Genomic DNA, 13,625 nt, shown 5'->3' with positions numbered 1-13,625 from the left:
GCTTATATGATGATTAAAGAGACAATTTAGGTGAGAATGATTTGGCCAGAGTGTCAAACGTCCTCAATATTTTAAAACAATTAGTGATTTTATAAGTCTGAAGATCTGAAATCCACAGTTTTCCTCAGCTAGATGGTGTGACTTTGATCACCTCAAATGTCTATTTATGCCAGCATAATTTCTGTGATTTCTGTCTGACTTCTACTTCATGCTTCTGCTGCTGTTAAGTCGCTTCAGTCATGTCTGACTCTGTGCGACCCTATAGACGGCAGCCCACCAGGCTCCCCCTTCCTTGGGATTCTCCAGGCAAGAACACTGGAGTGGGTTGCCATTTCCTTCTCCAAGGCATGAAAGTGAAAAGTGAAAGTGAAGTCACTCAGTTGTGTCCGACTCTTAGTGACTCCATGGACTGCAGCCTACCAGGCTCCACCGTCCATGGGATTTGCCAGGCAAGAGTACTGGAGTGGGTTGCCATTGCCTTCTCTGGACTTCTACTTCATAGATCTTACATAAATGAAGCTGAAAAATAAATTGCCTGACTCCTAATGGTGTTCTTCACGAAGCTACATATAGGTTTGTCCAGAGACAAACTGGGCAGAGACCTATACACAGGTATATCTCCTTTTCAGAGTAAATTAAGTCTATTTTGTTTTCTTTGATGTCTTTCTTTGATCATCACAAATTGAATACTCATAACTCAGTTAGCAAAGAACTTGGTGAATCAACAACTGAGAGTCCTGATTCCTGTCTGGAATCACTATCATGACTATCATAGTCTGTGTCCATATGGCATTCAGAGAAGACATAAAAATAAAATTGATTAGTGTGTTCAAGGTACTTAGTACTTTTTATATGCTGGCTTAATCCTCCTAAAAGCCCAGTGAGTTTAAGCACTTTGTTCTCTATAAATGGCAGAAAGATGAGTGAATTTTTTTTTTTCAAGATCATACATCTAGAAAATTGTGGAGCTGGGGTAAAGTCAGATGATCTGTTCATGGAGATAAGGGAACAAAATTGTTATCCTATACATCTTCCATGGAAATCGGTAGATGTTCATAAGTACAGTACACAGCCAGGTAAACCCACTCATTTGGGTTGAAACGAACTGTGCTTTGTTTTGCCATGTTATGTTGCATTGAGCTTGAGCTCTTCTGTGCATGACAGTAAAATTCAACCAGTAGTTCTTTAAAATCGCGTTTAAATTTGGGATATATAGACACGGACTGAAAGCAGCTATGGATTTGGACCTGGTCTTAGGGCAAGGAGTGCTACCTTCTGAATACATACAAAACTGGTGTCTGACTCTCCTACTATCACCTTCTGCTCTCTGGGTCCCCCTTTCCATACACAATTTCCTGTTTTTTTCTATCATATTCTCCACTATGTAGCTTAAGAACATTCTTACATTTGTGTACCTTTCAAATGTATATTTCTCAGGCACCAAATCCTTAATAATAAATATTCAGAGATGAGTAAAACAACAGGGTACTAGGCATGAACTGCTTGGACAACTAAGCTTTTTGAGATTTTTAAGCCAATTGAACATCTGGAGAAACCAAGAGTTTTCTCAGGATTACGAGGAACCAGAAAACCAAAGGGAATTGAGGGAGGATCTGAGGGTATCTAGCCTGGGTAAAGATAACATTTTTATAGAGTTTCATCTTGTTTTTTTTTTTTTTTTTTTTTTTTTTGATTGCTAGTCCTCTACATTCACTCAAATACCCCTTAGGATGTTTATCAGTAAGTTAGTTACCTTTCTCTGTCAAGCAGGTGTGGGCTGCCCCAGCCACTCTTCAATAAAGTTGATGTTTCATGCTGGTCTCTGAGTAATGTGTGGCATGACAGGAAAGAGGTTTGGCAGATGGCTTAAGATAGCATACTTCTTAAGTAAGCAAGAGAAGCAGTAGATGGCCCTTATAATCACATCTTTAGGATATAGTCCCTTAGGACATATTGTCATGGTGATTTACTAAGATGACTATGTCCAAGTCACCTCAGGGACCATTTGTTCGAGGAAATCCATCCAGAACACAATCTGGAAAGACATAGTTCTGGAGGAATGCAGGATACAGTCCTTGAGTTCATTGCCAGAGTGTTATCTGTGCAGTGCTTCTACAAATTCTATTTTCAGAGGTGCTAAAGAGGCTATTTGTCTGCAAACTGACAGATATAAAGCTAACTCAAGTCTAAAATTCTGTTAAGGAAATTACAAAATAAAGTAAGCGAGTTAAGGACTAATTCTGGCTATCTCTCTAAGCTATTAAATGTTGAGAAAATATTACTTGTCAAACTCTGTCCACTTTTGCATTTATATAACTTGTCTGTATATGTGAGGGATTCTTTATTTCCCATGCTTAAGTCTACAGTCTCCAAAGAGGAAAGCATTTTTTCTTGTTTGCCCCCCTTTATACCCTTTTTTGAATAGAACTGGGCTTGGAGAGCACATAAGGAAGACCTCAGGATAATTGGATGAAGGTATGCAGAAGAGTAATTTCAGATTCATGATTCCTGGTACAAACTTGAATTTGTTGAAAATATTTTTTTTTCTTTTGTCATAAATCTGGGTGTCTTGACTGCCATTTATGTCCTGTCAGCCCCTTTGCTTCCCAGTCTACCAGAACTGTCCCAAATGGGGTAGATTATTTCCTATCGGTTCAGTTCAATCGCTCAGTCACGTCCAACTCTTTGCCACCCCATGAACCGCAGCATGCCAGGCCTCCCTGTCCATCACCAACTCCTGGAGCTCATCCAAACTCATGTCCATTGAGTCAGTGATGCCATCTAACCATCTCCTTCTCTGTCGTCCCCTTCTCCTGCCCTCAATCTTTCCCAGCATCAGAGTCTTTTCAAATGAGTCAGCTCTTCACATCAGGTGGCCAAAGGCATGCGTTAATCTCTTTATCACTGGAAATGTTCAAAGAGAGGCCAAAAACATCCTGTTTAGAATGCAATATTGGGAAGTGGCCCCACCTGATATAAGTAATTTTTACTCCTCTCTGTAATGAAGTTTGTTGTTATTGCAAAATGGTGGTTTAGTCACTAAGTTGTGTATGACTCTTGCAACCCCATGGACTGTAGGCTGCCAGGCTCCTCTGTCCATGGGATTTTCCTGGCAAGAATACTGGAGTGGGTTACCAATTCCTTCTCCAGGGGAACTTCCCAACCCAGGGATTGAACCGAGGTCTCCTGCATTGAAGGCAGATTCTTTACCGATTCAGCTATGAGGGAAGCAAAATAATAGGGCTTTAAACAATAGTCTTTACAACAGATTAGATGATGCTATAAGGTGTTTTTCTGAGTTTTTGGCCTGAAGGAGTGAGGAGATGCTAACTCTTAGAAAACACAAAAAGAGGAACAATGTAAGAAAATCAGTGATGTGTTCAGTCTTAACACACTAAGCACAAAAAAGAGGCAGGTATGTAAAGCAATAAGTTAGAAATGTTGGCCTGGGTTTTGCCAATCTTTATAAACATTTAAGTACTGAAAAAAAAAAAAAAAAAGAGTAAGTTTAACAGGAGTAAATTTGACAGATTTAATGAGAAGACCAGATATTATAAAAAGAGAGAAAGATGAACAAGAGCTTGAAAATGGCCGTTGGTAGACCAAAGAACTTTTGATCTCAAAAGTTGGCTAAGAAAAGAATCATGAGAGCAGTTTTCTTGAGGGGAAGGGGTCTATAGCTTCAGAAAGGAGAGGGAGATGAGAAAAATGAGAAAGTAACTTAGTAATGAAGTGAAGCAGAAAGGAGTGCTTTTATATTTTTTCCAGTGGATGCTGGAAAAACATATACAATTGTCATTCACCAGACACTTTGTTAAAGTTTTAAGAAAAATCTCATTTAATTATCTTCACACAATGTAACTACAGTCTCAATTATCAAGTCCCTTAAAGTGGTTGAAATAAGACAGAATTTATTTCTCTTTTATGTAACACCAGTGACAATCAGTTCACAGTAGGCAAGGCTGGCACTGCAGGTTAGCATCACAAAGTTGTAGAAGCCACAGAGTGGTTCTGCCATTCTCAAGATAAGGCTTCTATTTCAGAGTTCAAAGTACTGGTTTCCCATTCTTAGTCATCGGGAAAGCAGAAAGAGAGATGCTGCTCTTAAGGGAGACATGTAGACATTGCACCCATTATTTCTTCTTACATGTGATGGGAAAAACTTAGTTACTTAGCAAATCATGATTGCAAAGGAGGCTAAGAAATATAGTAACAATTATAATTAGCCACCTGGTATACCCATGTGCATGTAAATTTGGGGACTCGTTCTTCAATTCTTTTGTTGTATTTGTCACCTGTGCCAATAACACACTGCAGTTGCATAATGAGAACTGTTATTTGGTAAAAGAAATAATGCTAAATTGTTCTTCAAGAATATCTTGGCTACTTGTAAATCCATATAAATTTTAATATACTTCATCATTTTCAGATACAAAAAAGGAAACTATTAGAATTTCCATTGAGATTTTCTTGAAACATAGATTTGTATGGAAAGAATGGACATTTATACAACAATGAGTCTTCTAATCCATGAAATTATATATCTCATAATTTACATATTAAAAAATTATTCTAGTAATTCTTTACAAATTTCTCTGTAGAGGATTTGCCTGTCTTTTATTAATTTTATTCCAAGGGGTTTGATAGTTTTAAAGCTCTTACATATAGCATACACTTTTATATTACATTACAATTGTTAATTTAAGAAACTACAATTGATTTATGTTCATGTATTGAGCAGTATATTGATTATTATTTCTAATAATTTGCATACAGTTTATTTTGGACTTTCTAACATACCATATCATAAAGAAATGACACTTTGTCTTTCTTTATAAAGCTAATGTATTTTATTTCTTTTCTTACTGTACTGACAGTCTAGAATAACATGGAATAGAGTTGATGAGAAAAGTTTTTCTTGTCTTGTTCCTAATTTAACCTGGACAGATTTAAGTATTTTACTATGAAGTAAAAAGTTTGACAATCTTCATTAGTTTAAGGAATTTCCTTTTACTTTCTATTATACTATAAGCTTTTTTCTCTATCACCTGAGTGGATATTAAATATTATCAAAAGATTTTTCTGTATCAATTAATAATCTCATAATCAGTATTTTTTTCTTCTGATAATTACACTGAATGATTTCCAAATGTGAAACCTTTACATTTCTGAACTAAATTGAACTTGAGTATATGTAGTTGGTTGGTTTTATTTTACTTGAGATTTTTACATCTATGTTCCTGGGAGAGATTTCAAGATATAGTGTAGGGTTTGGTGGTGGTTTAGTTACTAAGTTGTGTCCAAATCTTGCAACTACGTGGACTATAGGCCACCAGGCTCCTCTGTCCATGGGATTTCTCAGGTGAGAATACTGGAGTGGGTTGCCATTTCCTTTTCCAGGGGATCTTCCTGACCCAGGGATCAAATCTGGGTCTTCTGCATTGCAGGTGTATTCCTTACTGACTGAGCCACCAGGGAAGTCCCAGGATATGGTTTATACTAGCAAAAAAAAAAAAAAAAGGTGAGTTGAGGTTGTTTACTCTTATCTATTCTATGTAATCTTTTTGTGCAGTTGGAGTAATTTCCATTTTAAGAGTTTGGCAGAATCTATCAGTGACATTAAAGGACCCAGATAGTTAATGTGATAAGTATTGGGGCAGTTTGAACATGGGTTGGAAAACAATTTCTAGACACAGAGTATTTCAGTAAGGGATCAGATCATTAAGAACAAAGAATAGAGATAATGTGGGCATTGTAAGTGCAGTGGGTCAACACCACCTGATAGACCAAGGAAAGCTGACACTTTTTGTGGGTTAGTAGCCAATTTGGGGGCTTTCCTGATAGCTCAGTTGGTAAAGAATCCACCTGCAATGCAGGAGACCTTGGTTTGATTCCTGGGTTGGGAAAATCCACTTGAGAAGGGATAGGCTACCCACTCTAGTATTCTTGGGCTTTCCTGGTGGCTCATCTGGTAGAGAGTCCACCTGCAATGCCCATTTTTATAGCCTCAAGGCAAAGAAAGTTCCTGCTGGGAGACTGGCATTAGGTGATTGGTTAGGGGACTGTTGGGTGGCTACTGGGGTGGGCATCTTTGCTAATTTGGAGTCAGGAAGCCTGCTGTTGATGATTTGGGAGTCTTTCAGAAACATTTACAGAGGTTCTCAGTCACTTCCAGACATAACCTTGGTTCTGGGCTCTACTTCTGTGACCTTGATGGAAGACCTTGCACCTGTGGCCTTAAGGCAGAACTCAACAAAAAATATTAATTGAAATTCATTTTCTTGAGAATTAAATTTATGTCAGTTTTAGTATGTATTTTATATGATTTTTCCCATTTTGTTTAAATTCTCAAATAATGTCTGTATGATCTGAAAAAAATACAGATTTCCATTCTTAAGGTTGTTTGTGTCTTCTGTCTATATTTCTTCATAAATTTCATCAAGGAATATTATTTTTCACAGTCTTTTTGTGCTTAGCTATTACTAAGTTTTAAAGGTCAATGCTTATCTTATAAATATTCAGCCTATGAACATTTTAAATGCTATATTTTTGAATGCTATATATATTTTATCCAAGCACTGAAAAGCTACATCCACAAGCTTTGACTTGTAGTATTTTTATTTCCTCCAGTTCAAGTATTTTTTCTAATATACATGGGATTTCTTGATTGATTTACTTTTTATTTAAAAATGTGTTTCTTGACTTCTAGACATTTAGATATTTTCTAGCTTTTAGTTTTTAGGAATGGAACAAAAATGGGAGAAATACGACTAAAGCAATGACCACAAATGTAAAGGGCAAATATTCTGCCTGCATGTGTGTTACAAAAATAGTCCTTAATTCTCAAGAAAATGAATTTCAGCTAACCTTAAAGTGTCACTTACAAAAATAGTCCCAGGGAAGAAAACAGTCATAGCAATAGATAACCTGAATCAGGGTAAGTGAGTAATAATTTTCACCCATTATCTTAGTTATCTTTAGAACATCTCCATAAATAATGTAGGTCAGAAACTATTGCAAAGCTTTTCCATATTTTATATACACCAATCCTTAGTATAGCAACTGTATCCTTCATTAGAGGACATGTTAGCAGCAGAGCTGAGAAAGGATTCAGAAAGTTCTTAAGCTTGTATGTTGGGAATTTCACTAAGATTACTAGAAACCTCTCTGTGATATATAACCTATACAATATTTACTTTCCTCTAGGTAAAATAAATTGCCTTCATTAGCTATAGTCTGCCAAAATTATTCAAAAACACTTTTATTGTTGTTAAACCACTCAATATTGAGGTATTTTTTTAAGGTTAGCTGTTTAATGATCTCATCATAAAGAAATTAGAGTTTATATTCAGCCTTCGATAGGTTCCCATAGACTTAGAACATGTAGATTATTGTCCAATTAATTATTTGAATCATTGTTCCAAAACATCCTGTGTAGTCAGAATCTAGTATCTAATTCCATCATTAGAAAGACACGATCATGAACAAAGTTATCAGAAATCATTAATAGTCAGTACGGCATGGAACTTAACATATATATATTTACACATACTTGAAGATTTATACATACTATATCTCATATCAGAAATGGTTTATATCCTGAAGGAACAAATCAGTTTCTTATCACATTACTTAGAAAAATTCTTCAACTTTTACATCTCTAGCTCTCTAAAAGCATTTCTTAGTGAAGTGGTCAAAGGTTTTGCTTTTTTCTTTCCATAATCTTGCTTCCCCGACTGCATCAAAACTGAAGTGCACCCAGAGATTCATTGATAGAAGCCTAAAATCTGCAGGGACAGGGAATAGAAGTCACTTAACTCCTTTCTTTCAGGCTAAGTAAGTGCTTGTCAAGGAGTAGGTCCCAGACTCAGTCACTTGATCCCCATATGCCAACCTCTGGAGAAAGGTAAATGGTACAGACTTCACATGTCACAGGGTTAATGCCTCACTGACTTATGAGAACATTCAGTCATGCATCAGTAATCCAAGATTGCTTATTCAAGAAGTGTGTCTTTCCAAGGGCCTTTCTGAAAGCATTCTTCATGTCCTTATTTCTGAGGCTAAAAATGAGAGGGCTGAGGAAAGGAGTGATGACAGTGTAAGGAACTGCGATCACTGTGTCATCTCCCCCTGGTGCTCCTGGCTTCAGATAAACAATAGATGCAAAACCAAAGTGAATGATGACCACTGCGAGGTGGGAGGCACAGGTAGAAAAGGCCTTCTGCTTGCCCTCAGCTGAAGGGATCTTGAGAACAGTGGAAAGAATGAAAATGTAAGTGAGGATAATGAGCAGAAAGGTACCCGTCAAGCCTGACACTGAGATTGCTGTTACAATGAATTCTGTGAGTTCACTGTCTAGACAGGACAGCCTCACAACAGCCCTCATGTGACAGAAGAAGTGTTTGATAAGGTTGGGACTGCAGAAAGAGCCCCTGAATATCAATGCAATCTCTATCACAGAGATAAAGAAGCCAGCAACCCAAGCAGAGACCACAAGTTTTCCACACACCATATTGGTCATAAGCAAAGGATATCTGAGAGGGTTGCAGATGGCCAGGAAGCGATCATACCCCATGAAAGTCAGAATGAGACAGTGAGTGGCACCAAGTCCCAAGAAGAAATACATCTGCAAGCCACAACCTATAACCGAAATGCTTCTTTTCTTGGCCAGGAGATCTGCCAGCATCCTGGGGATAATGGTTAGTGTGTAGCAGGTCTCAGAGAAAGAGAGTGCACTAAGGAAGAGGTACATGGGTGTGTGAAGACATCTGTCCACCCAAGTTAGACTCATGATGGTCAGGTTACCTGTGAGGGTGAGAAGGTAGAGGCAAAAGAAAACCACAAAGAGGACTGTCTGTGCATGTGTGTAAACAGAAAAGCCAACAAGAATGAACTCTTTCAAGATTGTCTGATTGATCTTCATTGTTGAATTTTCTGAAATATGAAAGACAAATAAATATTAACTTTTCCATTATTCTTTGAAATGTTGGTTTCAATAGATAGTGAAATTTACAATTTCTTTTTTAAAAATCATTTTATTTATTTATTCATGTTTGTCTGTGCCGGTCTTCATTGTTGTGCATGGGATTTTTTTAGTTGCAGCAAGCAGGGACTACTCTCTATTTGCATGCGTGGACTTCTCATTGTGGTGGCTTGTCTTGTTGTGGCTCGCAGGATCTAGGGCATATGTTCAGTAATTATGGCACATGGATTTATTTGCTCTGTGGCATGTGGAATTTTCCTGGACCAGGGATCAAGCCATGTCTCCTGCATTGGCAGGTGGACTCCCAACCACTGTACCACCAGAGAAGTCCGAGTTTACAGTTTCTGATAGATCATTTGGTTTGGCAATTCACCATGTGTATGTAGGTGATGTTTTTTCCAGTATACTAATTGTTTCTGTAAACAAATACTCATTACTTATTATGGCTCTTTCTTGCCCTTATTAATGATTTTACTGGCCCATAATAATAATAGGACAGAAAATATACTAATTCATGTCCAGATGAAGGAAATTCAGATGAATTTGGCGATTAAGCTTTGGATTTGACTCTAAACCCTGAAAAAAAAAAAACTACCAAGTAGTTAACAGGCAGAATTACTGTCTGACTCAGAAATTCTCTATGTATAATGTTTTCTATCTACCTCAGGTTGATAGCTAACTTCCTAGCTATTTGGGCACTATATTTGGACAACGACTTACAACTATAAGAGAATCCCAATGTCATTATCCCTTCTTGGAGAAGTTGGTTAGGACCTGAAATCTTAAAGAAAAGTGAAGACCATGTCCTTCTGTTTATCTCTAAGTCATTAAGAATTCCTTCTACCTGTAGAGTCATTTATAATCTGAGATTCTTAAATTCTCAGAGCTCTTTACAATAACTCTATAACAAGGGAAGTTTTATCATTTGTAAACTAAAATTACCTAGGTTCCCCAAAGGGAAAGTATATTCGCAGAAAAAGAAGTTGTTTTAATAGCTCCATGGTGTAAACCCAAGCTTTTTCTAACTCACTATTTGCAGAACAGCCTGGTTTCACACAGTAGGCCATATTCCTTCCAGGACAGCCCCCCAAAATTTGTTTTCACAGACACAGTTAAATTCAGAAGAATTTTGAAAATTAAAAGAATCAGTGATTCAAATTCAAAGCAGCCCCTTCCTTATCCAGTCTTTACCCAACCGTGTTGTAAACGACTACTTGGAGAATCATCCTCAGTAGAATAGGAATATCAGAAACTCCTTCTACTTTTGGCATATTCTGGGTGTTTGTGTTCCTAAAGGGGATGAGGGTAATCTACCTCACCCTACCCTCAGTTCTCTCTGAAGTTATTGCTAAATCAAACTGTCTCAAATTTAGTTTGGAATATGGATCCACTGACAAAATAATACACATCTATTTAAAGTCAAAGAGAAATAGTAAATTTGAAGAAAATGTAGTGAATTAATCATGAAGAAAACAGTCAAACCATATCAAGAACAGTTTCCTACCTTGTGTATTTTATCAGGGCTCCAAACCCAATTCAGTATCAGTTATATTCTTACATGATAGTCTTCACATTGTTGGAAAAATGCTTTGTTCATAACTCAAAAAAGGCAAAGATCAACAAAGATCAACATTGGTCAAAGACTTCAGATTTTTAACTTTATCATTGCTAGTTGAGTGACACTGGGAAAGTTCCTGTACATTCTGGTTTCAAATTTCCCCACCTTGCAAGTTAGGAAAGTGGTTCTGATTATGCCCTTCAGCTTTCTATGGTTCCAGAGTTTCTGACATGAGGTATGAAGTTAGGCCACATGTGCTATGATCAGTTCCCAACACTCACTGAATTACAATGGCTTAGAGCCTTTCCTTCTAACACTTTAAAGATGTTATCTGCTAAGCAAGTGTTTGAAGTTTCCTCAGCTCTAGAGGTTTGTTTCTGGTTAAGAGACCCTCAGGGATTTCTCTCTTCTTCATCAAAGAGAGGAAAAGAACTTTCTCACTTAACTTTGTAATTTGCTCTCATTAGTTACAGGGGTTTGTTTAATATGTGACTTGGCTTCTGGGAGTCCCTGGGGATTTAAAACTTGCAGAGTCTATGTTATGCACATAACCAAGGTTTCCTGCTACTCCCTTAGTTTTGTTTTGCTGAAGAGTGTAATAAACTGTATCCCCAATGATCATTCAATTTGCTCTTCTCATCATAAACACACTTTGTCCCTCTAGTCACAGAGTCCATTCCTGGTGTGAACAAAAAATATTGTCTGCCTTTTTAGTAAGTATGGAATGTTTCTTGCCTTCAAACCATCAAGTCATGAACCACTGAATCCCACCCCAAAAATGGTACACTCTGAGGGGAATTCAAAATGAATACATTCAGGATACTGGCCCTTGATAGTTAATATGAATACCAAAGGAATGATTTCATTAATATCAGGCTCTTACATCTTACCATTTACAGAAACCCATTAATATTAATTTCAGATGTCTGGGGTTTCTTTGTGATTAGCAGGAATCTTTTGATCTTTCAGCTACATTTTTTTTTCCAGCAAAACTTCTACATATACTGGCTCCTTCCTTACCTCTTTAGAACAGTATCTAAAAACTACCTGAAAAGCTGTAAACCTGGCTATTATCCTCAGAAAGTTCACCAAATAAAGCATATTCTCAGCTTTTGGTTTGTGTATTTTTTTCAGTCAACCCTGAGCATTTTAGGAAGGCTCACTGTGTTTAAAGTGGGCAAAATCAGAAAAGTATGAGTAATAGTTTCTTCTTACAAGGATTAATATTTTGATGGAGGAGAGAAGATAGTACAGATGAAAAGGGGATTGCACTGTAGTGAGCTGAAGACCCAAACATTGAATAGACAAGATAGAAGAACTGGATCAAAGGTCAGAGAAGATGCCATGGAGAAGAAGTATTCTCTCTGCAATAAGATTTGTTGTTGCTGAAAAAATAATAGGATTACAAGCAACTGTACCTTAAAAAATTAGATGATGCCATAAGGAGTAGGAGAATTGTGGTTCTGTTTTCATTTTTAGCCTAAAGTTGTGAGGAGATGCTAGATATTAGAAAACATAGAAGGTTGTTCATCATGAGAAAATCAATAACAAGATCAGTCTTGACACATTAAGCTCAAAGAAGAGGCAGACATATGCAACAGAAATTTAGAAGTGTTGGCCTGAGTCTTATGTCTGTCTTCAAATGATGAATCTTGTAGTCATAAAAATTAATAAATATAATGAGTGCAGATTTGATAGATTTTGCCTGAGAAACATAATCTACCAAAATAGAGGAATATGAACAGGAAAAGCTTGAGAAATAGCCATTGGTGGACCAAAGAAAGAAAAGACCAAATGCTGGCCAAGAAAAGAATCACAAGAGTACAGTGTTATTGAGGGAGAAAGACTAGATGGTTTCAGAAAGGGGAGGGAGATGAGAAATTAAACAGAAAGAGACACTTCTGTACTTTTCCCTAGAGATGAAGAAAATTATGTCTAATTATCTTTTACTGAGCATTTATAATATACTGGACACATTATGAAAAATTTTATAAATATATCACTTAATTATCTGAACAATACAATGTAGCTGCAACCTTACTACCAAGACCCCAAAATTAAAGTGACTGAAATGAAACAGTATACTGCTCTCTCATAAAAGTGCAATTACAAGCAGTTCATGATTAGCGGGTCTAGCAAGACAGTTAAAGTTCACAAGGTTATACAAGTCACAGGTGGGAGAATTGGTTCTACCATCTTCAACTTAAGGTTATCATTGCTGAGTCCAAAGCTGATTTTTAAAAAAATTTCAGTTATTGTAATTTTCAAGTCCAGCATTTCATTTAGTTCTTTTTAAAAATTTCTCTTTCTTTATTCATATTCTGTATTTATGATTTCATGATAGCTTCCTTTATTTCTTAAATCATTAATTTTAGATATCTGAAATATTTTTAACAGTTACTTTGAGTTTTTGTCTTTTTTTATTAAAATATAGTTGATTTACAATGTTGTGTTAGATCCTGGTATAAAGTTATTTAGATATATGTATATATATATTTTTTTTCTTTTTCATATAATTTTCCACTATGGGTTGTTGCAAGATATTGAATATAGTTCCCAGTACTATACAGTAGGAACTTGCTGTTTATCATTTTATATATAGTAGTTTATATCTATTAATCCCAAACTCCTAATTTATCCCTTCCCCATACCCCTTGGTAACTGTCATTTTGTTAGTTTGCTTTCTTTGTCTGTGAACCTGTTTTTGTTTTGTAAATAAGATCATTCGAATTATATTTTAAATTCCACATTTAGGTGATATCATATGATACTTGTCTTATTCAGTCTGATTTACTTCACTTAATATCACAGTCTCTAGGTCTATCCATATTGCTGCAAATGGCATTGTTTCATTCTTTTTTTGTGGCTGAGGATTTTCCTCCACTTCTTTATGCATTTAACTGTCAGTGAACATTTAGGTTGCTTCCATGCCCTGGTTTTGCAAATACTGCGGCAAAGAACATTGGGGAGTATGTAAATATCTTTTCAAATTAGAATTTTTGTCTGGATATATGCCCAGGAGTGGGATATATGGATCATATGGTAACTCTATTTTTAGTTTTTTAAGTAAAGTTTTTGTCTTTC

The 13,625-nt window shown here is 36.4% G+C and overlaps 1 protein-coding gene across 1 annotated transcript; it reads right to left on the bottom strand.

Annotated features, from left to right (window-relative positions):
- Nucleotides 1-7,969: 7,969 nt before the first annotated feature.
- LOC133074455 (olfactory receptor 10X1-like) lies at nucleotides 7,970-8,935 on the bottom strand. Its single transcript, XM_061168396.1, has one exon. It carries the CDS (start codon nucleotides 8,921-8,923, stop codon nucleotides 7,970-7,972), a length of 954 nt encoding a protein of 317 aa, XP_061024379.1. The 5' UTR covers nucleotides 8,924-8,935.
- Between the last annotated feature and the right edge of the window lie 4,690 nt (nucleotides 8,936-13,625).

Source organism: Dama dama, chromosome 20 (assembly GCF_033118175.1).
Source record: "Dama dama isolate Ldn47 chromosome 20, ASM3311817v1, whole genome shotgun sequence".
Taxonomy (NCBI): domain Eukaryota; kingdom Metazoa; phylum Chordata; class Mammalia; order Artiodactyla; family Cervidae; genus Dama; species Dama dama.
The sequence above is the reverse complement of the archived record's forward strand: the minus strand, read 5'-3'. Positions and strand labels throughout refer to the sequence as shown.